General features: G+C 52.0%; 8 protein-coding genes across 8 annotated transcripts; 5 read left to right on the top strand and 3 right to left on the bottom strand.

Annotated features, from left to right (window-relative positions):
• Positions 1-557: 557 nt before the first annotated feature.
• QC761_501110 (uncharacterized protein) lies at positions 558-1,474 on the top strand (the record flags this gene model as incomplete). Its single annotated transcript, XM_062879359.1, has 2 exons — positions 558-944; positions 1,004-1,474. 2 exons carry the CDS (start codon positions 558-560, stop codon positions 1,472-1,474), a joined length of 858 nt encoding a protein of 285 aa, XP_062730497.1.
• A 681-nt stretch (positions 1,475-2,155) lies between these two features.
• Positions 2,156-3,698, bottom strand: QC761_501120 (putative secondary metabolism biosynthetic enzyme; the record flags this gene model as incomplete). Its single annotated transcript, XM_062879360.1, has 3 exons — positions 2,156-2,666; positions 2,772-3,126; positions 3,185-3,698. The coding sequence occupies 3 exons, from the start codon at positions 3,696-3,698 to the stop codon at positions 2,486-2,488; spliced, it is 1,050 nt and encodes a 349-aa protein (XP_062730496.1). The 3' UTR covers positions 2,156-2,485.
• A 644-nt stretch (positions 3,699-4,342) lies between these two features.
• On the bottom strand, positions 4,343-6,514 carry QC761_501130 (uncharacterized protein; the record flags this gene model as incomplete). The annotated part of the gene is made up of 4 exons (XM_062879361.1): positions 5,294-6,514; positions 4,740-5,228; positions 4,465-4,662; positions 4,343-4,389 (listed from the first exon to the last, which is right to left on the bottom strand). The coding sequence occupies exons 1-4, from the start codon at positions 5,865-5,867 to the stop codon at positions 4,343-4,345; spliced, it is 1,308 nt and encodes a 435-aa protein (XP_062730495.1). The 5' UTR covers positions 5,868-6,514.
• Positions 6,515-6,997: 483 nt separating this feature from the next.
• QC761_0074880 (uncharacterized protein) lies at positions 6,998-7,795 on the top strand (the record flags this gene model as incomplete). The annotated part of the gene is made up of 1 exon (XM_062872753.1): positions 6,998-7,795. The coding sequence occupies one exon, from the start codon at positions 6,998-7,000 to the stop codon at positions 7,793-7,795; it is 798 nt and encodes a 265-aa protein (XP_062730494.1).
• Positions 7,796-8,250: 455 nt separating this feature from the next.
• QC761_0074870 (uncharacterized protein) lies at positions 8,251-13,043 on the top strand (the record flags this gene model as incomplete). Its single annotated transcript, XM_062872752.1, has 2 exons — positions 8,251-8,382; positions 8,538-13,043. 2 exons carry the CDS (start codon positions 8,251-8,253, stop codon positions 13,041-13,043), a joined length of 4,638 nt encoding a protein of 1,545 aa, XP_062730493.1.
• Positions 13,044-15,263: 2,220 nt separating this feature from the next.
• QC761_501160 (uncharacterized protein) lies at positions 15,264-15,659 on the top strand (the record flags this gene model as incomplete). The annotated part of the gene is made up of 1 exon (XM_062879362.1): positions 15,264-15,659. The coding sequence occupies one exon, from the start codon at positions 15,264-15,266 to the stop codon at positions 15,657-15,659; it is 396 nt and encodes a 131-aa protein (XP_062730492.1).
• Positions 15,660-15,955: 296 nt separating this feature from the next.
• Positions 15,956-17,856, top strand: QC761_501170 (uncharacterized protein). The gene is made up of 3 exons (XM_062879363.1): positions 15,956-16,542; positions 16,604-16,766; positions 16,829-17,856. The coding sequence occupies exons 1-3, from the start codon at positions 16,468-16,470 to the stop codon at positions 17,749-17,751; spliced, it is 1,161 nt and encodes a 386-aa protein (XP_062730491.1). The 5' UTR covers positions 15,956-16,467; the 3' UTR covers positions 17,752-17,856.
• A 433-nt stretch (positions 17,857-18,289) lies between these two features.
• QC761_501180 (uncharacterized protein) lies at positions 18,290-18,646 on the bottom strand (the record flags this gene model as incomplete). Its single annotated transcript, XM_062879364.1, has 1 exon — positions 18,290-18,646. The coding sequence occupies one exon, from the start codon at positions 18,644-18,646 to the stop codon at positions 18,290-18,292; it is 357 nt and encodes a 118-aa protein (XP_062730490.1).
• Positions 18,647-22,940: the final 4,294 nt, after the last annotated feature.

The raw sequence follows: 22,940 nt of genomic DNA, 5'->3' as shown, positions 1-22,940 counted from the left end.
TACAGGTAAGCGCCTCCAATACCACCTATCTTCACTGCGTCATACCCTCTTCCTACCAACTCATAGCACATCTAGCGCTAAGGCTCGGCTAACAGAGCTGACGTAACTAGGGCTGTGCCATTTCAGCGTGCTACCTACACATGGGAGTCGGCGTTTGTGGTCCCCAACGCAGCAGTCCTTTTGATATACCTGATACAGAATAAATCAAGGATCATGTTGATCTTGTCAACTTCCTCTTAAGTGATCAAACCTTTACGGCGGGCAACCTTGCAGCTTCACAGATCGACAGTAAGCTGAAGGATGGTCTCGGACTCTGGGAGTCGAAGACCTTACCAACTATGGCGATGGAATGCCTTGCGCATCCTTACACCGAGACTGAAGAGATAACTTGTAGTATACGTCCTGTCCGTAATGCTTAGGACAGGTATATAAAACCCAGTTCATGTCGACATGAAGTCTTGTTTCCCACTTCTCATCCTCATCCAGCCTCACAAAGCCCAACAAGAGCAAGCAACCATACCTTAGACTTCAGGAACCAACAGAAAAACATCTTCGACATGTCTTCCCTTACCGCCGCCTTCATCGTCGGCGCCGCTGTTCTCTCCGGCGTGCGTGCCTCCCCCGTCGCCAGCGCCAACGCTGCTGTGTCCACGCCTTCGTTCCTGATGACGATTGGCCTTGACCCCGAGGTCAACATCACCAAGCGTGATGTGATCGGAAGATTGCCCAACGGTGCCGACGACATTGAGCACCGGTTCCAACCTGTCTTGGACTTTGACGGCGATGGCTGTTACTACACCTCGGCCATGGACGACCAGGGCAACCTCAACAACGGAATCCATAACCCCGGTGACGGCGTGCCCCCTGGTTGCCTGGCTCAAAACTGCCGTGAGGAGAACCGCCTGCAAAGCAACAACGTCTACAGTCGCGCGCGGTGCAACAATGTAAGTTCCCCCTTCCGGCGAAATTTTCCAATCACCTGCTAACTCGCGATTGACACCAGGGTTGGTGTGCCATCATGTACGAGTACTATTTCGAGAAGGACCAGCTCATCTGCGGTCCCGCCTGGGGCCACGGTCACCCCCACGACTGGGAGCACGTCATTGTGTTCGTCCAGGACGACCAAGTCAAGCGTGTCGCTCCCTCATGCCACAATGAGTACCCGACAGCTACCAATGAGCCGCGCCTGCACGATGGCACACGCGCCAAGATCGTCTACCACAAGGATGGTGCCCGGACTCACTGCGTCAGGATGGCCGCCGAGGCCGACGATGATATCGAGAATTACACCGGCGAGTGGTTTCTCGGTGAGCTGGTCGGATGGAACCACTACCCGACTGTTGACTTGCGGACAAAGTTGGTCAACTTCCACCAGGATGCCAAGCCGAAGCTCAATGATGCCGACTTTGCTGCTGCTCTGAAGGCGGCGGCTGGTGATCAGGTGCCTGGCTTCAACCCTGACTCGGATAGCTGAGCAACTCTCAGGTTGATGGGCGTGTCAAGGTTGGGGTTCTGGTCCAGCATGGGACGCAAAACTGAAGGTTGTGAGAGTTATTTATTCAGGTTCTATAGAGATGCGCTCAGTAAGCACATGTAACTGCCAGGGAGCGAAATAGGCGTTTCTTTGCCCACACTCGCTTGATTTGACTTGGCACCGGTTTGCCCACCAATGTACCTATAGATAGATGCCTACACAATAAACCACAATGCATTGTAAGATAGGTACTACCTCAAAGACATAGTGCGCTCCTGCCTTTCAGTAATATACCACAGTAGGTAGGCAAGTCCAGTGGGGCGGCTTCTGCATAAGTACCTCGTGTTTGGAAAGATTTGCTGGTGAGGCTGTGTAAGGAGAGAAGGGGAGATATTGTGGAGTATTGTGACGGTGTGGTTTCCAGAAGGATTATATTGCGGGGTGTGTTGCTCTGTGAACAATGGTTGAAATGGGTGACAGGCCCAGTTCTCTAAGGCCATACGAGCTTGTTACCTACCTAGTAACCCTTTGTCCCATCTCTCTTGGTCCTTAGCCTCAGCCAAATCCCAGCTACTTCAGTCGTTTCTCTCAGCTTCTTCAGTTGTTCATCTCAGCCTCCGTAAAGTAGTAAAGTGTTTGATAACAGCACCATGCCCATGAAGAAATGCCTGATCAATATATGTTTGGAGACCTTGAGCAAGGTTGGAGATTCCCATGCCAATGGAAACTAACGGGAGACGTTCTATTTGTATTTAAAAACTGTTGATTTCTGAGAGGATGTACCACAAGGTCCAGAACATGTGAAGACACTTCGATGCAAAGACCAGACAAACATTGTTCCCTAATTCCGTTCGCGTGCCAAAGCCACCGTCATATCTTCATCCCATGCAGAATCCGTTGGATCATATTACAATTGCCCACATACTTCACAATGAACACCATGCCACCAGTTGCCTACAAACTCGTCTTCCCGCAAGACCTCCAGCTAGCAATGTGCTAAGGAGGTCATGTCTAGTCCTGCACCTTGATAATGACCTTGCCCACATGGCTGCCAGAGTACAAATAGTCGAACGCGGCCGGGGATTCATCAAACGTAAAGACTCGGTCAACGAGCGGGGCAAGGGATACCTTTTTCTCAGCCAGAAACTGATTCAGCTCCACGAAATCCTGCTTGGAGCCGACACCAATACCCCTGGATCACTCATCGTTAGTGGAATGATTGTCCTTGGCAATCCAGAAAAAAGAAACAAAGGAAAAGAAAAAAGAAAATTCTTTTATGGCAGTGGAAATAGCTTACTTCAACTTCGCAAACTTCGACATCAACGCCATGATAGCACTTGGCTGCCAGTCGCCATTGAAACCGGCCAAAAAGCCAACAAGAGAGACGACACCACCACGTGAACGCAAGAAACTGATATCTTCCGGAAGAGACGCCGGTCCAGTGTTGTTTATGACAAAGTCGACGCCCTTGCCGTCGGTCAGGCGCTTCACTTCCGAGACTTGCTCAGAGACGGTCTTGTAGTTAATGGTACCGACATCAGAGCCGAGCTTTCGGATTTCCTGAAGCTTTTTGTCAGAGGAGGACGTGATGATTGGTTTGATGCCCGCGGCAAGGCATATCAGCAAAGCAAACAGACTGACGCCTCCCGTGCCTAGCTCAATCCGTCAGTCACTATTTCACTATCATGGGTCAGTAAATGAGACACAAACCTTGCAACAAGGCACTTCTAGGATTCGGCGCTTTCAAGTTGTCGAGAGCAGTCCAAGCCGTGACACCGGCACACGCAATGGTGGATGCCTCTTCCCACGACAAGTGCTTGGGCAATTGCACAAGCTCCTTATCCTCAAAAACCGCATACTCCCTCAGAACGCCATCAACATCACCCCCAAGTGCCTGCATCGGCTCGTCATCCCCTGCAACAAGATGGCCGAGATCGAAATTGACCGAAACATGGTCTCCGATGGCGAAATCCTTCACCGCGCTTCCGATAGCCGCAACCTCAGCAGCTGCGTCGGAGCACGGAATGCCACGCTCAATCACATCCACCGGGTAGCGCCCGTTCAGCATGCCGACATCACGAAAGTTGAGGGAGACGGCGTGGATCTTGAGGAGGACATCGTGCGGCGCAAGCTCTTGCACCATGGGTTCAGTTGAGGGGACGATGGTCCTCGGCAGGTCGCCGGTGGTGCGCCTGAAGGCTTTGTATGTCTCTGGAATAGGCATGACGGAAATTGGAGAACTAGAGTCGATGCTGTGTGAGACGATATTTTAAGTTTAGAGAAACGTATGGTCAGTTTACATGATGAGGATGCGTAAATATATTCAAAGTTCAGCTGTCAAACGGGCCATGGTCATTAGTAATCTTCCCAAAGCTCGACGTGGAGAAATGCTTGGCCATCTTGGAGACTTGATGCTTGCGGGTTAATTATAGGAGTCATTTTCCCCAAAAATGGTTCCCCAAAAGCCGCAAAAAAAGAAGACGCAATAAATACACCCGATCACGGGTAGATACACTGGAAATGACAGACACAACAAAGATAATCACAGTGCTATGAGATGTTGGATGAACAATAAGTACATGGACAATTCGGAGCACCATTGCTTGTCGTTGATTTCCGCAGACGTCATCCGTGCCATGGAACCAGATCGGACTCCGCGGAGGTTATCTCCACAACTACATAATCACCATATTTGTAAACCTCCTGTCTCTAGAATCCTCGATTGATTCTTGAGATGAATCCAGAACGGTGATACCAGGCTGGGACTTTGCTAATTGACGCAGACTCCCATCCAGCAGAAGGACCGTAAAAGCCACAGCCTCCTTCATCACTCATAAAACCAAGCATCTCAAAGCCCCCGCAGCAGGCTCAAGCACGGGTGCACACGTAGTAACCCAACCAAAGATTGGTGCAGCCTAGTTAGGTACAATCAAGTCATGTCAGCACTGGAGTAGGGGACTGTCGTCGACGAGACAAATGGGTAGACTTACCGGCATTGACCTGCGTGTTCCAAGACCTAAACTGGGCCACGCTGATGCCGTTTCTCGAGGCGATGTTGTCGCACTGGTCGCCAGACGCAACCAAGTGCCAACGGTTGCAGGTACCGGCGGTGCCAGGCATGAGCGGAGACGGTGCGGTGACGGGGACGCCAATGCAAATGTAGTAGTCGAGCCAGAGGTTGGTGCAGCCTGTCATGTTTGTCAGTCGGGGTACGAAAGAACTTGCTTCAGTCACGAAGACAGATATGGAAGAAGGCTCAACTTACCAGCGTTGACCTGGCTATTCCAAGTACGGATCTGGGCTATCGTGATACCGTTGCGGCTGGCAATGGTATCGCACTGGTCCCCGGAACGAACCTTGTACCAGCGGTTGCAGTTGGATGCGTAGCCAGGCATGACTGGGGAAACTGTGGGGGTCGGGCCAGACGTGGGTGTGCTTGTCGTTGGAGATGGAGTGACGCCTGGAATGCCAACGCAGACGTAGTAGTCGAGCCACAGATTGTTGCACTGTGCGTTGATTTGTGTGTTCCAGCTGCGGAGCTGGGCGACCGAAACACCATTCCGGCCGGCGAGTGTGTCACACTGGTCACCGGAACGAACCTTGTCCCAGCGGTTGCAGTTGGATGCGTGACCGGGCATGACAGGGGAGACGGTAGGGGTAGGGGCGGAGCTCGTGGTGCTTCTGATGGTAGAGCTTGGGGTCACGCCGGGGATGCCGACACAGACATAGTAGTCGAGCCAGAGGTTTGAGCAAGCTAGGTAATGTTGAGCCTTGTCAGGGAAATGAATCTTCTGATGGAGGCTGTTTGAAGATACATACATGTGTTGATCACGTTCCAGCTTCTCAATTGGGCGGTGGTGATACCATTCTTTGCGGCAACAATGTCGCACTCATCACCGGTCACGATCTTGTAAAAACGGTTGCAGTTGCTGGCAACACCGGGTAGGACCGGGGTGAAGCTTGGACTGGGAGCGGACGTGCTAGACGTCTGGACGGTCGACGAAGTCCGAGACGAAGTGGTAATCAGGGAGCTAGTTGAACTGATAATGGAAGTCGTGGTAGAGGTTGGTGTGCTGAGCGGAGTGGTTGAAAAAGTAGAGCTAGAGGTGCTGAGTGAGATACTCGAGGATGATGAGCTTGTTTCCGAGGTAATCTCGGCATAAACGCAGTACGAGACGTCAACGACAAGGTTGGGGCAGTTCACATCTGGGTTAACAAGATGGAATTCAGCCAGAGTGATGAACCAACGGTCTGCGAATGCCTGGCATGTGAGGGTGCTACTGTCTGCGGTTGCAGTGTAATAGCAATCAACTCCGCGGCGAACGGTGGCTACACGACCGAGAACCAGCCCTGGCACAAGGCCGACGGCGGCAATGAAGTGTGTCAACCGCATGCTTGCAAATAAACAATGAAACCCAGCTACCCAGGGGGCCAAAGAATGTCATGGGAGATACAGGCAAGACGAAGGTCGAATTACTCTTATGGTTGCCGTGAATCTTATACTTCAACATGGAGCGGCTGAGATTGCTACAACTGGACACATAGATCTGGACCAAAGGTCCTGAACCCATCCCATGAAGCAGCATGATGTGCTCATGACTCGGGGAAGACACTATTGAAAGTGAAATTAGACTCTGCCTGCAGAAAAACTTCAAGTACGCCTCCAACGCAGAACGCGATACCACCTTATTCTACCAGGTAAGCAGGTGAATCATGCTGTGGACCACCCATGGCTCGGATGTCAAGTAAAGATGGTCCTGACAAGATCCTATCACCAACGCCGACAAGCCTCTGTTGGTTGTCAATGAGTCGATGGACACCTCGGGAAGTTCCTACATGCCAAGTGTTGTTCTCGGTGACTTCAAATTGTATAGCAAGGAGAGAGGTTACATCTGGCAATCAAGGGACCCCAGTGACAATGCACAAGAAGGCCATCTGCTCCTCGGAACGATAATAGGTATTAGGTAACTTGAACAGTTGGATGAGCAAGTATTCATTCAGCCCTGTCAAACATCAGATGCGTTGACTCTTGACTGTCGGTAGTAATGTAAGGTAGACCGCAGGTGATCGGCTGTGTAGTTGTAGCGGCAGCAGCCCGGAAGCGAAGGTGGAAGGAGCGGTCCGACTTACCTGATGCAACGTTTGGTCCCTTGCAGATATGGACGACCTAAATCGTCGCCAATGCTTGGAGATTGGTTACGAATAACAGCATAAATGGGTCATATGCAGACAGCATTACAATGTGATTGGCCCTTGGATGCGCGAACCCTTGCATGCTCAGACCACAATTTGGTTGGCGACTAGTGTTGCGACACTTCAGGCGTTCATTTTGCTTATTACACAGTGTGCCTCCTTCGATTTATGTCTCTACACTTTATATCAAGCACCTCCTGCCTGAACTATTGTCCTTATATTCCGATTCCTTTTCGACGCCGCTCAAGTGCACCATTCTCCATCCAACAACCCAGACCTCATCAGACGACAGCTAAGCTACCACAGCATCGCCACCCTGACATCGATACCATGCACCTTTTTGTCTGGGCCCTGTGGTCCCTGCTGGGCGTTCTCGGAGCCGTCGCCCAAGCAGCGAACGTGATGGAAGTCAACCTTGTTTTCCCACGCAACGAGACATACACGACCGATCAGCAGATGCCTGTCATCTTTGCCATCCGCAACGCGCATCTCGGCCCACTCCTCAAGCCCACTGTCAGGTATCTGATCTACAACAACTCGGACCTCGGCCAATCGATGCCGCAACACGAACATCAGTTTCTCAACGCCAGTTGGACTGATCACGAGCCCTACTTTGTGTACACCTTCCTCAACATGACGGTCGAGGGCTCATATCGCGTCCTTTGGATCACCAGCTGGGCGCACTGCAACGGTACTGGCGATAGAATGCGCTTCATATCAGACGACAAGACTGAGCTGCTCGACTTCACGATCCAGAAGGATACTCCTGCTACCGACCTTGTTGCCTTGACTCTTCCTGGTAGGGGCCAAGCCTGCAACGCCTCTCCTGGGGTCACCATCAGCATCACCAACGACACGCTCGCTGCCCCCTTCCCACATAATGGAAATTGTGCGGTGATGGACCCTGTCACACCTGTAGACGCGAGCTCAGATCCTTGTCAACTGAGCATTGATGAGGCCACGGCCGAAAGGATCCAGACTACTATCCAGGAGAGGTTGTGCAGCGGGCTCATCTCCGAACGCCCAGCCGACTGCCCGGTCAACGAGAATGCGGCTCAGCCGGGAGCCGCTCAGGGGATGTGGTGTCTTGCGGCTGTTGGTGGGACCATGGGACTCCTCCTGGCATAAGCGGATGAACCCATCCATTATGAGAGTTCAGACCTCTCCCTTCCCGTATTCGCTTCTTTACTTTCCCTAATGGGAACTTCTTCTTCATAATGTATGTACCTTTTCTATGTAAATAGGTACCTAGCTAAGCAACAACCCATGTGAGCGTGGTATTGGAGGCATGGAGTTGCAATACATGATACAACTAATGAACTAAAACGGGAGAATACTACCAATACAGTTCCCCTCGTCATGCCCACTATGACAGGTGCCTTTCCAACATCATTTCGTTGGGGGATAGATACATACTAGCTCGTCTCAGGACCGGGCACCTATCCCGGTGTACCGTGGCATGCATGTACCTTGTGACTAGCATCCAAAGCAGGGATTGATTGCGAAGATCACAAACCCAAGGTACCGGCTTGTGCAGTGATCATCCCGCATGGCTACAGCTCAAGCCAGTCTGCCTAGGCATCATGGATATTCAACTATTGGGCTTGGCACCTTTACCCCTTACACTCCTTGCCAACGTGAGAAGACTTGAATTCCTCGTAGGCTATGGGAGACAAACTGACCTTGGCCTGGTTTGGAGGGACCTCTCATATAAGGTATGAGTCTCGACATCTCATCCAACATAACACAAATCGCTAGGTTATTCACTAAGTACTGCCTGCAGTTGACCGCCAACCTCGCCTCTGTGGGTAAGTTTGACACCCGATACATGTCATTGCAATCCCATATGCTAATTCGTTGAAGGTTTTAGGAGGAAGTCTTCATGCGACACCGATCTTGGCTCAAGGCGGTGGCCCTCGGGGTCACCGTCATCTTGCTGTCTGCTAGTGTAGCTGCAATGGGGTTTGAGCCTCCTGTGCGTACAGTGAACCGCCAACCGCACTGCCCTGAGCGGTGTAGTCTTTCTGGAAGCAATACCGGGAACTGGTCCATATACCCCAGTTTCACGCCAATCCGATACTGTCAGGAAACCATGTTTTACCACTTTTCCATCTACGATCCAGTCGACGATCTGAGCATCAATCACCGCATCCAGGCTTGCTCCTCCTTTGGCCCAGATTTCGAACAGATCTCCACTTCGGAAGTTGTGGCCAGTGCTGATGTGAACACTCCTGAGACTGCAATCGTCAATTTTGAGGTCGGATGGTGGGAAGAAGGCTTCGGCTTGCCTGTAGCCGGTATTCGGTCCCTGATCCAACAAATCCGCACCTACATTGCTCGGGGACATGGCGCAACGGATAGGCCCTTCATCATGTTCGGTCAGTCAGGTCAGGCCACACTCGGTCTTTATATTGGTCAGGGCCTTCTGAACCAAGGAGTGGGCGACTTTGCTCTTGGGATCCTGCAAGACAACCTCGACAAGCTCAATGTCTCGACACGACAACTGGCCATGCAGCTCTGCAGCTCCGATTATGACAGCACCCATGTGTTCGGCGTGGCTGTCATGAGTAATGGCACCTTTTCACCTATTCAAGATGCCATCAAGGGCTGGGACAACGCCACTTGCCTTTCTTTCGCCGAGTCGACCACCTTCCCTGGCGAGGCCAAATTCTTGACCCCACTTCTTCGTGCCAACTCCACGCTCTTGCACCACAACACAACACCAATCAACTCCACACTGCGTGCGAGAACGCTCCGACATGGACTTCAGCAGCGCTCACAGGCGCTCCAACAACGAGCTACCTGCAGAACCGTGCAGGTGGAAGCAGGCAATGGCTGCGCCGAGCTGGCAGTCAAGTGCGGCATCACTCCTTTCAATTTTGATCGACTCAACCCCGGTATTTGCGGCTCTCTTCGTCCCAAGCAACATGTCTGCTGTACCGAGGGGACTCTTCCCGACCTTCGACCAAAGCCTAAGGCGGACGGGTCCTGCTTCGATTACTCGGTCAAGCCGGACGACAACTGTGCCAACCTTGCCGCCGAGTACGGCCTAAAGGTGACCGATATCGAGACGTTCAACAAGAACACCTGGGGCTGGAATGGGTGCCAGTTGCTGTGGGTTGGAACGAAGCTGTGCTTGAGCTCAGGGACAGCCCCCTTTCCCGCCCCTGTCGCCAACGCTGTGTGTGGTCCTCAGAAGCCGGGTTCAACGCGGCCGACAGATGGCTCCGATATTGCCAATATGAACCCCTGTCCCTTGCGATCGTGCTGCAATATCTGGGGTCAGTGCGGTGTGTCGAAAGACTTTTGCGTTGATACGAGAGGCAACGGTGCTCCAGGGACAGCAGCTCCAGGTACCCATGGCTGTATTTCAAACTGCGGAAATGCTATCATCCGAGGAACCGGAAATGGTGCCATCAAGCTTGCCTACTTTCAAGGATACAGTCTGAGTCGCCCATGTCTCTATCAGGATCCCTCCCAGATCGACACGTCGAAATACACACATTTGCACTTCGCCTTCGGTACCTTGACCCCTGATTACGAGGTTGAGGTTGGCGACACACTGGCTCAGTACCAGTTCCGCGAGTTCAAGCGCCTCCGCAATGTCAAGAGGATCCTGTCTTTTGGAGGTTGGGCTTTCTCCACTGACCCAGCGACATATCTGATCTTCCGAAATGGCGTCAAGCCCGAAAACCGTCGTCGTATGGCAACAAACATCGCAAATTTCATCATCAAACATGGTCTCGACGGCGTCGACATTGACTGGGAGTATCCAGGAGCCCCTGATCTTCCAGAGTTTGATCCCGGAAAGGCCGAAGACGGTCCTAACTACCTTGCCTTCCTGATCATACTCAAAACCATGCTGCCAGGCCGGTCAACTGCCATTGCAGCCCCTGCATCCTACTGGTATCTGAAGCAGTTCCCCATTCAGCAGATAGGAACGGTGGTCGACTACATTGTCTACATGACATACGATTTACATGGACAATGGGATGCCGGTTCGCGATGGTCTCAAGAGGGATGCCCAACGGGCAACTGTCTCCGTAGCCAGACAAACATGACCGAGACAGCGCAGTCGCTGGCCATGATCACCAAGGCCGGAGTTCCCGGGCACAAGATACTCGTCGGCGTCACCAGTTATGGCAGGTCCTTCCAGATGGCCCAACCTGGCTGCTGGGGGCCCAACTGCCATTTCACTGGCGACCGTTTGACCTCGTTTGCAACCCCTGGAAGATGTACCGGCACCAGCGGGTACATTGCAGATGCCGAGATCAACGAGATTGTCAACGGACGGGGCAACGGTATCGGCGCAAGGGGCAGCCGAGTGGTCACACAGTACACCGACGCAGCCAGCCATAGCGACATCATGGTCTACGACAATAACCAGTGGGTTTCCTACATGTCCGAAGAGTCCAAGAAGATTCGTGCTGCCGTTTATGCGTCGTTGGGCATGGGCGGCATAATTGACTGGGCGAGTGACATGCAAGTCTTCAATGATCCCCCGCCACCGAGCAAGAGCTGGAATGAAGAGCCAGACAGTCACATCGCCAGGATCAAAGCTGGGGAAGACCCAAAGCTCAACGGAAGTGACACGACACCGGCCGGAAGGTGGAAGACATATGACTGCATGCACCGGGCCATCTCGGATCTCTATACGTTTGGCCCACCCCTGCAACGCTGGCACGCCTTGGACACCGACACGGCTTGGCGTGAGGGGGTCAAGGTCTTCAAGGATAATTTCAGGGGAAAGGTCGACTTTATGGAGGCCTTTGAGCAGATCTACCGTCTAGGAGCCAGCCCGAAGTGCGGCAGCTTCGCGATGCCTGCGGACAACTGCGATTCCCCCTTCGAATGCGGAAAAGGCTTGGATGAAAATCAATCGGGACCGGCAGCCAAGCTGATCTTTGACGCTCTGATATACATCCACCAAATGCACCATCAGTACTACGACAGCCTGAATGAAGCAGCGACCTTCCTGAGTCCGAAGATCGGCGAAATGCATGATACATTTGCACCCATTCCACCGCCAAAGGACGATGATGTTTGGCAAAAGGTGCTGATAGATCTGCTCGGCATGGGTACACTGACGGTGGCCGCCCCTTTTTTCAACAGCTTCTTGCGAAGGCTCCCACACTTTATTCCACGCGAGGGTCAGCTCAATAACGCCAAGGATGTCACCATGGCCGCAATCGGGACCACCACATCCGTCACCAAAGAGCTATTGCCTCCAGGAGAAAATTCAAAATGGAACCCTCAAGGTCAGAATAACTTTTCGAGCTACTTGGGCGAGGTCATCAAAGGATGGGCCCGCGGCGCGGAGGACTCGGTCGCTCGTCTTTTCAATGGCAAGGACGAATCGATTGACCAGCTGTGGGAACTGATCAAAGATGGCAAGCTGAGCGAGGGTTCCATACCCAACGGTTTCGTGAGGCCAGAGAAGATGTCGGCCAACGCGTTGCGAGACAAGGTCACGAAGACGATCTTTGGCTTCGGTATTCCACATCTTTGGAGGTTTTCTGGATCCCACGCCTTCATTCTCAATTCTGGTGCCGATTGTGATGCTCACAGACCAGTGTCAGAGTACCTCTCGGATGATACGATGGATAAGGCGGGTGTGTGCGTCAACGGTCGGAAATACTACCTGGTGATGCCTGATAGCAGCAAGGACAAGGTCTATGAGTGTTTCGAGGATGGGTCCTGTGCGATGGCCAAGTTTATACTGCCCCCTGGCTTTGAGTCACTGAGCAGCTTCGGTGGTGTCTCCAAGGATGACATTGTCGTTGGCTCCGTCAACACGTGGGTACAGAATGGCCGCGCAAACGGTGATCCGGTGGGAGGCAGGCCCAACGTCTTTGACTCCAACGTGAAGAAAGATCTCTTCGACCTCAACATCAGGATCCCCGGCTTCATGAAGCTGCCAGTTTGCTCCCCAGAGCGAGCCAGGCAGACATGGGATACCAGCGACGGGCGGCACGGTTCCACACCGAACTGGCCCTGTGACGTTCCCCCGGGACGTGGCTACTGCGGCATGTCCACCTTTGAGGACCGAACCCACGGCGGCTCCCCCTTGATCTCTGATTGTCTCCAAATCATCCGCAACATCGAAGGAGACGGCACCACCGAGTGGAGACACCAGGTGGCCGGCAAGCCGCACCGAGAGATTCTCAGTTTTGGGACTTGCCGGTTCGGAATCGAGGCAACGCATATAGGATTGAACGTCGATTTCCGGGTGGGCGGGCAGGATGTCATCGACATCATCAACGATTCGGTGCAGAAGTTCGGCAAGAACGGGCGAGTGGCTGCCAGAGGCGAGATGGAGTGCTCGGGCAGCAGCAATGGCCAGGGTGTGTTGTGGGGTATTTATGGAGGTACTTAATTGAGGTGGACAGTGGACTATCTTGTTCTTCGGCGGTCGCCACTTTGTTTTGCTTTGTGTCATTATTTTCTCGGTACTTCCTTTCAATCCGGCCTTCATCGAGCCTAGATCTATCAATTGTTGCTATGGCTTTTCAAGATGTATTACACCTTTTCACTATTATATAAGGGCTTTCAACTGTTTTTTGAGACTCTGGACTACCTTTCGAAGCACTTGAACTATCTTTTAAAGCCTCAAACTATCAACGGGAGAAAGGCCTAACAATATCACTGAAAGGCAGGAGTGCACTATGTGTCTGAGGTGTGGTCCACATGAATGATGCGAGAAATAAAGGTTGACAGAGGTCATACTCCTTTCTATGTGAATGAAGGTATCTGATACGAGAGAGGTGTGGTAGACAGCCATAGCAAAAGGCAGCCAAGAGGTATTACAAGGCAGTGTACATGTCCTTTATTCCATCAGAAAATCCCTTCACAAAATCTCAATGGCCTCCTTCAAATCCTGAACCTTCTTCTCCAACCTGGCACGCCTGTCCGTGATCTGCTGATTCTCACCGGCAATGCTGGCGAGCTTCTTGCCATCCAGAGCAAGGACCCATTTCTCGGAGAACAGCAGTAAGGGCTATCGGGACCGCTCAAGAGGCAATGGTCGACGGCATGGTAGTAGATGTAGTCTACAAAACGCTTGCTGGCAACCTTGTGATAGGCCCTGAGAATGTCGCGTATCTCTTCCCGCATGTACTCCACGTTACTCTTGTTCTCCATCACGGTGGGGATCTTCTGAAGCGACACATCTCCATGTGAGTCTTTGTGAGGCTCAAGCTGATCCTTGATCTTGAGACCCCGTATCTTTTGCATGTTGCTGTTGAAGTAATGATTCAAAGTGTACGGTTTTCTGTGTGGCTCGGAGCTGATCGATCTTGCAAAGTCGGTCATGACTGATGAGAATATTCTCATCAGTCGAGTCTGGGTCTGGCTTCCTTGAATTTGGAGCCATTGTGGCAAGAGATAGGAATTGAGGGTACCAAAATTGGTGGGAAGTGGGAAGAAAAAAGGCGCCGCGGTGAGTGGAAGAGGATTGGATGAAGTACGGCTAATCTGGTGGAACTGGAGAGTGTGGTCGTGAAGAGAGAGAGTCGCGCAGCAAGAAATTAAATCGCGAAGCAAGAAATTACATCGCACGGCGGAAAGTTTGAGCTGAATGGCCCGGCTTTGCGGTCTTTCAGCCTTGTGGTCGCGTTGAACTAGGTAGGTAGGTAGGTAGGCGGGGTTTTTGAGGTAAACACAACTCTGAAAGCTTTCCCTTTCGCAGTAGCAGCCGTGGAGCGAGAGCAATACCCTAGGCAGCAGCAATTAAGCAAGACCATTTGCAGTGCTGCACAAGCCATGGAGGATTCATCAGGCATCCACGGCCTACAAGGAGGCGGTTCAGTTCCCAACAAGCTTGCAATCACTGGAGTGAAGGATGCAGTGAAGGCACCTACCCGACATTCACTATCTAAAAAGACACCATAAAAAGGAAGTGATAAATGTGCTTCTTACCTAATCAACTTCAACATAACGGTATCAAGAACAAAAGAATAATCCTAATAACAACCTGCACAGTTCCAAGACAATCCATTCCCATTCAACATATGTCAGGGGTTGTATAGTATATCGTCGCGACACCCTTGGACGCATCAGACGAAGCCCACGTGGAGCCTTAGAGGTGACAAGATCATGTTGTGTTTGAGCTAGACGGCAAAGAAGATTGAGGGCAAGGAGCGTAAATCGCCAACTGCTGATCAGGTTCAGATATGCCGTCCGCATGACAGAGTGGCATGCCAATGGTAAAGATCGACACTATTGTCAATGATCTTTGGCGAAGTTGTGGTTGCCAAGACCGCATTGCATTTTGACGCTGTCTCATCGTGTCTTTCTACCCGTCTCACTCAGACACCTCGGTATGATCTACGCCCATGCGAGATCCAAATCGCCGTTTCAAGAATGCAGAGGCAATTGTAGGCGCAATCCATATTTTCTTTAAAGATGCCGTGGGTGGCCTATCGGTTCCGACTTTTTTTTTACATCCATCAACAACAGCCGTTCTTCAGTCCTTCCTTTCAGAGTTGATCTCGCACTTCCAGTTCTGGGAACTGTTTCATTCTTTGAACGTACATATCTTTGCATCCAACCGCCAGTCGGTCTCTACCAACCTACCATCCAACATCAATCTCCCAAAATGTACGCCAAGACTCTCCTCGTTGCTTTGTTCGCGGCCTCAACCGCATCCGCTGCCGCTGTTGGCGCTCGCCAGAACCAGAATGGCAATAACGGCGCCAATGCGGCCCCCGACTTTGGGCTTTGCAACCCCAGTATCGACTTCGTCCTCGGTCGCCCCGGTCGTCAGGCGGATGAGGGAACTTTCTTGCCTGTCGATCCTCTTGTGGCTGAAGGCCAGCAGGAGGCGCTGAACCCGAACATCATCACCAACAGGGTCTGCGATCAGCTCACCAACGTTTGCGAGGCAAATGATGCGGCCAAAGCTTTGTGTGAACAGGCGAAAGCCCAAGTTCAGGCCTTGGGAACCAAGGATGCCACGACTGCGGATGCATTCAACTCTGCTCTGGGATTCTAAGAGTTGTCGGAGTGTTTTTCAATGCTGGATGGGAAGGGCTCTTGGATGGGGGTTTGACAACTGGGCTAAGCTTTGTAAATAGCAGAACGTTTGAGGGTGACAGTGAAAAGTCCACCACAAGGTGTCGGGCCCTCGAATTCAGGACATTCCAACTCGCTATTGGTTTTCTTGTTTCCTCGAAGATGCCAACACAATGCAGACATCACACACTGCATGGATCGTTACTGCCTTTAACCCTTCCATGTCCAGGCTGCAATGTCACACCGCCTGCCCATTGCGAGCAAGGTGAAGAGGCAACACCGAGGACCCCACTTTCCACGCCCCAACTTATGATTCACACCTCCACCGACCCTCAAAGTCGAGTGCAGTGGGCGCGACATGGCATCATAGCATCATGACACGTTGGATAATACCTCGATGGTGGGGATGGCAAGTGCAACTTCCCCTTGACCATCACCACCAAACCGTCTCCTGTTCCCACTCTCGTACGAAGTTTACCAGCCTTCCTTCCTTGCTTGGGAGCTCTTCCACATCAGGCAGCTGAGTTGACCGGCCGCAATGACGTTTGATAGATTGAGTGGAAGGCACCGGAGGATATTCACCTCGTTGACCTGTCCGTCCCTTCCTCGTGGCATTAGAACCCTACAACAAGATGACCGGAGAGGTGTCAGCTTTTTCTCGAAACATTTGACTTGATCCTCTTCCAACACCATCACCAGTTTTGTTTCTTGCACCTGGCCTTGCTCATTGCTACTCTTCGAATACAACACGCTATCTTGTACAGGCACCGACACATTGCACCACAAACATGTACACCGCCACCTTTGTTGCAGCCGCTGCTGCTCTGCTTTCTCACGTGGAGGCCTTGAACATCCTTATCACGGTTTGTCATCAACAATCTCACTTATTCATTCCTGACATGCACTAACAGAACTGGTACGCAGAACGCTGACGGATTTGGAACCGCCAGCGTTCGCGAACTCTACCGCCAAATGACTTCCATCGGCCACAATTGTTACGTCGTTGCCTCTGTTGCTGCCCAGACGGGTGCTGGTCTCCATGCAGAATTCACAACCAACCCCCGACTGGACGCCGATGGAGATTGGGGTATGTGCTCCCACATAGCTGCTGCTTGAAGACGTGTTGCTGACCCATGTGGTGACATGCAGGTCTCGTGAAAGCTGGCGCACCGTCCCTTGGAACTGATCCGACCGACAACCACATATGGTATTACAATGGCACAGCGACAGCGCAGGTGCTGGTGGCATTGGACTACATATATCCTACCATTTCTCGGCTCGAAGCCCCCGACCTCGTCATCTCGGGTCCCAATTCTGGGTCAAACTCAGGTGCTTTCCTCGAAACTTTGTCTGGGGCCATGGCCGCAACTTACGTTGCTATTGAGCGTGGAATCCCCGCCATGGCATTCTGGACTGGCAACGAAGCCACCGTCTATTCGTCACTCAACACTAGCACCAAAGCTGGGCTCCAGGATCCCGCCACCATCAATGCTCGCCTTGCCTCTAACCTTGTGCAAGCTTTCATCAGCAAGGCAAACGGAGATCGAGTGCTTCCCGAGGGATACGGTGTGACTGTCGACTTGCCCTACATCACATCCGAGACAAGCGACGAATGCACGAACCCCCCTTTTGTTCTGACGCGGGCCACCCAGGACGTGGGAGTTAAAGTTGCGTACAACCACAAGAGCGGCGTCTTCAACCGCATGCACACCGATACTGGCTATAAGCAGTTTGAGGCTACCAACACGGTAAGCACCGTTGCGCCCAAGTGCCTTAGTGCTGTTACTGTCTTTTCCCTTGATTACGACGCCAGCCACCGGAGGCAGTGCTTCAACCTGGCAGATGTGACGGCAATCATTCCTGTCTTGGTACACTCCAATGGCACGACACCACTCACGGGAGGATTGGGGGCCAATGCTTCAATCGCGGGCAATAGTAGCTCGCAACCACCAACTCCTGTGGAGGCCCCACCACCATCGGGACAAACTGCTGTTACTAGCATCGCGACACTGGCTCAAGGGTCTGTCAATTTGTTGGTTCTTGGTTTTGTGGTCGGGATGACGCTGTTGTAAGCTACAACAAATGAGAGCGGTGGAACGAGATATGGGGGGTTTTTGGGTGGCGATATGAAGTTTTACACATATGTCGTCGTTTTACCTGTAGGACTTAGATGGGTGATACTTGTTGAAAGATGAGAGTAATGTGGTGTTGAAGTTGTAGGAGAAGTACACTGAAAGAAATTCTGTTCCAGTTGTGTTTAATCTGACGTTCCATTTTCCGATTGGCTCTTTGGACGTGTTCCTGAAATTGACCTGGATTTCATGCGTGCGTGTCATAAGGTACGCTACCGCTGTTTGACCAGCTTGAATATTGTCGAATATCGGGGGACACCACAAAGGTTTGCATCATGTTATCTATTTTGTTACATATTACTATGCTGTTCAAAGTAACCAAACGCCAGACTATGCAGACTCCAACCGTATCATCCTTACGAGTGGCTCCCCTCCTTCGTTTGAGGCGCTTTGCTTTTCCTGGCATGTTGCCTCACCAGCGTTATTCTACACTTTGATCTTCCTCGTCATGCTCCTTTTCCCATCATCTCTTCTCTGATCAAAGATCCCGGTGAGGCCCGACATTCTTGGGCAGCTGGCTGGCCTCACTTCCGTCCCCGAGGTCGAGCGTCTTGGAGGGCGACCGCTTGGCGTGGGCGGTTGGGTTGTGGCTCGCGATGCGAGTGCTCTTGGGGTCGATATCGGAGGGTATGTCAGACTGCTTGCGGGCGTGCTTACCGCCCGTGCCGGCGATGGACTCGAGGGACTCAGAGACATTGAGGTTGGTGGCTGCTGCATCGTGGCGGGCGCGGGGGCGAGGCTGATTAGAGCCGCCGGCTGTTGAGTAGAGGAGTCCGCCGAAGAGGCCGGAGGCGATGACGGCGGGGATGACGCGGTTGCGGGCCATGTTGGACATTTTGAAGGTGTTGGGGTGATAGGATTGCTAGGTGTGGAACGGGTGGTTTGTGTTGGGGATCGGGTTGGTTTGGTTTTTGTATGTCAAAAGTTGATGTTAGTGAAGAGGTAGGTTGCACAACGGTGGTGAGGGATTGGAAAATGATTGGCACAATCAATTGGTATGAGAGCGTTGAGGCGAAGGCGGAAGGGCGCATTTTAAGAAAAGGGGAGGAGTGATGTGCGGTATGCACCGGTCATGATGACATCAGGAGGTTGGCTCGGCGTTAGTTAGGACTGCTGCTCCGCATCACTGCAGTATTTTTGCCTTTGAACTACCCCGCCCATTCAGGATCGCATGCCATAAAAGGCTGCCGGTTAAGAGAGACTCGATTGCCTAGAACGATCCGGCTGTTTGAGGTCGAGATCACGGTTGAGATCTGTAGGGGATTTGACGTCACCATTTAGTGTGTGGGGCTCCTGTGCGGGCCGGGTTTCGGTGGGAAGAATGACCGACCGATTTTTGAATGGTCATTAATTTGTGCTGGAAGGCCCGTTGGCATGTGGAAATTCTGGAAATTTGTTGTAAAGAAGAGATGTTGTCTCTATTGTTTTGGTCGATGGATGTTTTTCTTGTTGAGGATGGGATTGAATGTCAAGGGTTAGGGTACGCGATGGTGTCATCACCCATGTCAAAGGCTGCTCGGACGACGACTTGGCATGGCAAGCGAAGTAAACAAGCTCAGGGGCTGGGTGGGGATATTCGAAGGAGGCGACCTTCGAGAGTTTTTCTTTTCAATCAATGCGGTTGACTGTGACATGTGTAATGAGAAAAGAAATTGAGACATGCGGTCAATTTAGAGACTTCTTCTCTCGTATGGCCAGTATTTTTTGGTAAAAGTCTTTATTCTTATAGTTGTTTCCCAGTGCCATACGGAGGTGTTTGGATGGCGGACTGATAGGTATGTGGCGAGCATCACCAAGTTCGCACGCGACGTTTCGTGCCTTTTTATTGGAAATTGAAATGAGATAAAATTCCTACTAACATGCTGCTCTCTTGAGGGAGTAAACCTGTCTGATTTTAATCAAGCTGCTGCGTCCTATTAGACATCGTCGTGGTCCAATTCCCAAGGCAAGGATCCAAAGGTCACTCCTCATAGGCCAGACATGTACGAAGCAGTCCTTCCCATGGCGCTGACAAACGCTTATGTGAGTCCAATGCCGCAAGCCCGGATGGCTGGCATTCCCAAAGGGGTGCATGATGCACTCCGCTATCGAATATGGATTGGGTGTGAAACTCGCTCATGAGCAGTGTTCGCAAGTCCATCGCGGATACGCGGTAGCTGCTGATACCGCCTCTACACTGAATAGGACTCTTTGTCAAGTCCGCCCGGCTACAAACCCCATTTCATGCCCGAATGTCGAATCCTTTCGTGCGATAAGTCCAAAATCACCGGCCGAGCACGGAGCTTTCCTATACCATCCGTCAGCCGTCACACATGGCTGTAAAAGATGGGATCCAAGATCTGAGACCAACGGGAGGGCCCGTGACAGGTGGCGCAGATAATAGGCTGGGAAGACATATATCGGCTAGGCATGTCGCACTTGTTACCGAAGCCGGAGTTGTCGGCCTTCCATCATTGATGGCGTGCAGGAGCCGCAGATCTTGTCAATCTGAAACAGCGATCAGCAATGCACCCCGCGATATCCGGCAATTTGGAAAGACTTATTGTGGGTTTATATCGAGGCTGTTAATGTGTGATTGATAGATGATTGGGCTTCGACGATTCGAATGTCAAAAGTGCCGGTTGTGACGTGGTGATGCACTGATGCTACTGTTGCGTGGTCCCGGACTTTCTCATAATTGGTAAAGGATTGTTGACCGAACCCGACCCAAGGAACGGATGTCCGTGGATGAGGGGCATATATGTGTTATGCACCCCAGAACAAAATGGTACGTCCGGGTTTGTTTCTTCGAGATTTGGCTATTTTCTCTGTTCATCAGCCAACTTCGTCGCATCGACACCATCCATGAATGAACCCATCGCCCAGCGTACCATCGAAACGACATTCCAGTATTTCAGCCCTTGTTACCTGAGCGGAAAGTGCGATACTATCTGCAGCAGACAATCACACAGTCGAGAAGAGAGCGGCAAAGTTGGGGTGGCCTGTGGGATACCTAATGGAAGGAAGGCAGGAGGTGAGCATTGGGAGGAAAGGAGGAATAGAGGAGCACAACGGCAGATCATCTGGATGAACAACATCAAACATGGCAACAGCGAGCTTGGAACCTGAACACCTTAACACCCTTTTTACTTCAAGTAGCACCCTCTACGCCATCGCTCACCGTGGCTACCGAATTATTGGCAGCCACAAGTCGACGAAGCGGATAGACGGACCGTCGAGCCTCTTGACTTCCTCCAACACAACGCAACTCACCCCGGACAATTCCTTCGATTTTTTCAACTTTGAGATGGCCCACTCCATCCTCCTGGGCGCTCACCGAAACTGAGATGGAGATTACTGAGGTTCACTCGGAAGAGCCGTGGTGGCCCGTCAACGTCGCAGCCAAGTGTGGCATTGCCGGCAGACATCGCTTCCAAACCCAATCGCGGATGCTCCTCAGCTGCCCCACATCTCGAACCTCATTCCATGACACATCGCCGACGCGTACCGTCCTATTGTCACCGGTTACGGTGGAAGCTGTATCGGATTTAGCTTGGAGGTCAGCGGCTGGAGTGACAACTCGCGGACGAACATAGGCTGCCAAATCTCGAGTACAGATATCATACGAGCTACCAAGAATACACGGCATCATTTGATCAAGGACCCTCCATCGACAGTTATTGGTTTCATGGCGTTGGGCTCTCACACCACCTGGCGGATAATAATACATCGGCATTCGGCCTCGGGAGTTCCAATTCGACTGCAACTCTAGGCGAGCCCAGGAAAATACCCGCGGTGGAGGGGAGCTTATCTGACGATCATGACCGTATTCAGTTGAGAGCTTCAGCTCTAGCGACAGATGCAGTGCACCTGAGAAGAAGCACAACTTTTGCGCCCTTCACCACACTAGTATCAACATTCGACAGTAGGGCGACGGAATCGGCGTGAGATCTAAATACGACAAAACTAACGTTAAATCGGTTAGCCCCTGAGAAGATCCCTACCATGTACACTACGCCCGCTTACACATAGATCCTGCTCCCAGTCGATATCAGCACATGGGGGGTACAGGTGCAAGAGGGCAAAACAGCAAGATGGGCGTTGACAACGGGACTGATCCGGTGTACCTCCCACTTAATTCCGCGCAGAGTGAAATCAAGCGCAGAAAAGAGGCCCCTTGTTACGGGAAACGCATCTTATTCCCCTTCTCAGGCATCGCTGCAGCCTCACGCGCCCCCGCAGGATCTCGGTTCCAGGCACAGGGCCCGCGGAGACGCCCGTCTGCGACGAGGAGGAATATTAGGCCGAGTCGAGTCCTTGTCTGATTGCTTTGGTAGCCAGCCATCCTTCTGCTCAAAAGTTCGAGACACCATCTCCAGAGCAAAGGTCGCTCGCTACCTTACGGAGTACCAGGCCATGAGTTTCGGTTGCTTTCATTCCAAAAGTTCACCTGCTTGGGCCTCCCTGAACACAGCTGTTGGCGCCAGATTTTGGAGACCCCATGTCTAGCGCCGCCGAGCCTCCAGCCGCTGTTCCCGTCCCGAGCAGTGGCTGCCGATCATTCCCACTTAAAGATGGACCCCCGTAACCCAAATGGCCCGCAGAATCAATAACACGTGGGGACAGGCACAACTGACAACCGAAGACAACACCGTAACATTGGAGTCAAAGCTACGGTACCTCTTTTTTGCCCGACTCAATCGGACGTTTCTGGAAGCAATATTGTCTCAGCATTAGGTGCCAGGACTTTGTGATTTTTAAGCAATCTGAGACCATTTCACACAGATCACAAAAGCTGTTTGCGATGATGGCCACGCAAAATAGCGGGCCGGGCTCACGCATCCCCCCCGCACTACTACGGCCGCCAACACAAATAAGCACAAGACCATGAACGGCGGAGCGGATCAGAAGGTGATCAGAATCATCGGATGAAGATGGTATTACGTACAATGAGGGGAAGCTGGTCTTGATGCTTGTGATACTTATCGGCTGGAGCTGTCAAACTGTCCAATATGTTATGTCTGTACGAAGTGGACGCATGGGCCGTGTCATAATCACTTAACTATCGTGGCGCTATCGCTGTCAACGTCCTTGGCTGCGACTGGCCCATGTCTTGGGGGCGCGCCCTACAACGACCCCCCACTCCGCTA

The sequence above is a fragment of the Podospora bellae-mahoneyi genome, chromosome 5, assembly GCF_035222275.1.
Source record: "Podospora bellae-mahoneyi strain CBS 112042 chromosome 5, whole genome shotgun sequence".
NCBI classification, from domain to species: domain Eukaryota; kingdom Fungi; phylum Ascomycota; class Sordariomycetes; order Sordariales; family Podosporaceae; genus Podospora; species Podospora bellae-mahoneyi.
The sequence above is the reverse complement of the archived record's forward strand: the minus strand, read 5'-3'. Positions and strand labels throughout refer to the sequence as shown.

Coding starts and splice junctions, on each gene's coding strand:
- QC761_501170 (XM_062879363.1), top strand. CDS start 16,468: ATGTACACCGCCACCTTTGTTGCAGCCGCTGCTGCTCTGCTTTCTCAC. Junction 16,543..16,603: donor CCTTGAACATCCTTATCACG/GTTTGTCATCAA, acceptor ACTGGTACGCAG/AACGCTGACGGATTTGGAAC. Junction 16,767..16,828: donor GGACGCCGATGGAGATTGGG/GTATGTGCTCCC, acceptor GGTGACATGCAG/GTCTCGTGAAAGCTGGCGCA.